This window comes from Babylonia areolata, chromosome 31 (genome assembly GCF_041734735.1).
Source record: "Babylonia areolata isolate BAREFJ2019XMU chromosome 31, ASM4173473v1, whole genome shotgun sequence".
Taxonomy (NCBI): Eukaryota; Metazoa; Mollusca; class Gastropoda; order Neogastropoda; family Buccinidae; genus Babylonia; species Babylonia areolata.
The window spans coordinates 35,001-37,500 of record NC_134906.1 but is presented as its reverse complement, the minus strand read 5'-3'; the positions used below and the strand labels follow the sequence as shown (position 1 = coordinate 37,500).

Genomic DNA, 2,500 nt, shown 5'->3' with positions numbered 1-2,500 from the left:
TTCATATCCACTTTGTCTAGGGCTTGGCAAAGGAAGGCGGGGCCAAATCCTCTCCTTCCGCCGTTTTAACCTTCTATTCACAGACCAAGTCAGGTAGTCATTCACCCCTGGGTGGAGTGAGGAAAATCGGAGAAAAGTGTCTTTCCAGAGGATGCAACACCATGCCGAAACAGAACATTGAACCCTGATCACCCAACACTCGATCAGAAGCCTGACCAAAACTGCCACGGCGCCGGGAAACAAACTGTGTTGATACGATTAGAAAAATTAAACGATACAGTCAGATGGAAAAGAAACAAGAACAAGAATACAAGCAACAAGAAGAAGAGCAACGACGACAGGGTAAAAATGATTAAAAAATAAAATAAAACGCAGGCTTATATAGGGCAGTACCCCCATCTCAGATGGGGCTCATCGCCCTTTACAATAAGATATGCTAATTCAAGATCAAATGATGTAAAATATGTACAGTCTTTACAGTCTCACACGACACTGGCTGAAATATACATATAAATCTAAGACAAAGGTTAAGCTTGGGAACAGCAAGAAACATAAAACTTACCAACAGCAGCAACGCTCAGGACAAAAAGCAAAGATTTCCCAAACAAACTCATGCTGTTCTCGATTTTCTTCTCAGAAGGACCTAAAACAAAATTAGGACGAAATCGTCAGTTTTGTGCTTTCACCAAAGACACGAAAAGAATTGTCTCCAGTGGAGGACAGTGCCCAAGACTTGCTCCATTACCGTATATATAGCCACTCAACCGGAAGCCTTCCGACGTCACAGGCTTGTTCCCACACGTGCCCACCTCCACTGGGCCAGATGTGACAGATGACATCTGTCCAAGTGTTTACGTGGTCCATGTGAAGCAGGTGAAACAAAATAGTCAAGCCATAAAAAGATAGGCCACGCGTTCTCATGAAACGTGTTTTCACATCACTTTCTTTGCTTCTTTCTTTTCCTTTTTGTTTTGCACAAGAGAACAACAAGTTCAGATTTTGTGCATGATTTGAGGATGTAATAAACAACGTCAAAGTGGAGAAAAATCAACAAGTCTTCCATCATCAAAATATTACTCTAGAAAGATGCGTTTCTACTACTACTACTACTACCACTACTACTACTACTACCACTACTACTACTACTACTACTACTACTACTCATAATAAAGTGAGTTACTTTGAAATTCCGCATATTTTGTTCAGAGATTTGGTAGTTTTTGTTGTTGTTGTTTTTAGAGATCAATTACAAAGAAAAAGAAAGGTGGTTCCAAGTGCCTCTGAGATTTTGTTTATCATTCCTTTAAAGTGAACCAGTGGTTTATAGATGGTGATGCATATCATCAGTTTGAATGTTTACGTTTGAAGTATAAGTCTTGTGCAATGTTGTTGTTTTTTAAAAATGGCATGGCTGAGTGCGTCGCAACAGACTGTGGAATCTTCCATGTGTCAGTGCAAACAGCACACAAAATCAGGCGATGATTACATTTTGACCTTTCCCATTCTGGCCAAAATGAATATATTTTGATATACTGATTCGTTGGTTCTTTGGTTGATTGGTTGTTTATTGGTGGTGGGTTTTGTTGTTGTTGTTTTTCGTTGGTTGGATTGGTTTGGTTTGACTCTTTTTCTGTTTGGGTTTTTTATTATTTTTTTTTTATTGTTTTTGTTTGTTTGTTTTTGTTTTTAATAATAATAACAATGGTACTTATATAGCGCTAAATCTTGTGCATAAACAAATCAAAGCGCTTTCGCACCAGTCATTCTCACGCAAGCATAATTCTAAAACTGAAAAAAAAACTAAAAAGACAAGGAAGAGGCAGGGAAGGGAGGCTACTTTGGGAAGAGGTGGGTTTTAAGGCCAGACTTGAAAGAGTTGAGTGTGGAGACTTGACGAAGCGAAAGAGGAAGTTCATTCCAATTGCAAGGTCCAGAGACAGAGAAAGAACGGTGGCCAACAGTCGAGAGTTTGAATCTGGGTATATGTAAGTGGAGTGGATCCGAAGCTGATCGTAGTGAGCGAGATGGAGTGTAGAGGTGAAGGCAGCCACAGAGATAGGAAGGGGCTGATTTGTGAATACATTTGTAGCATAGAGTGCTGATCTTGTACTTTATTCGGTGTGAGACAGGGAGCCAGTGGAGATGTTGCAAAAGAGGAGTGGTGTGCTCAGATCTTTTCTTTCTGAGGACGAGTCGGGCAGCAGAATTTTGTATGCGCTGAAGGGACTGAATGGATGAAGCAGGCAAACCAGACAATAGAGAGTTACAGTAGTCAAGGCGAGAGAGAATGAGAGAAACGACAAGTCTAGATGTTGCGTCAGTGGACAGATATTTCCGGATGGAACTGATGCGCCGCAGTTGACAGTAGCAGGATTGACATGTCTGATTGATAAATGTTTGCATGGACAGTGTGTTGTCAAGGACAACGCCGAGGTTCCTGACTGAAGTGGACAGAGGGATGGATGTACTGCCAAGTTTGATTGTATTAGTTGTAATGGAA

General features: G+C 40.8%; 1 protein-coding gene across 1 annotated transcript in view; it reads right to left on the bottom strand.

The window, feature by feature from the left end:
* Positions 1-707, bottom strand: part of LOC143275993 (uncharacterized) — a 6,057-nt gene extending 5,350 nt beyond the window's left edge. Inside the window, exon 1 of the mRNA XM_076580359.1 lies at positions 563-707. Within this exon, the coding sequence (XP_076436474.1) occupies positions 563-614 (52 nt within the window). The 5' untranslated portion in view covers positions 615-707. The remainder of the gene's footprint in view (positions 1-562) is intronic.
* Between the last annotated feature and the right edge of the window lie 1,793 nt (positions 708-2,500).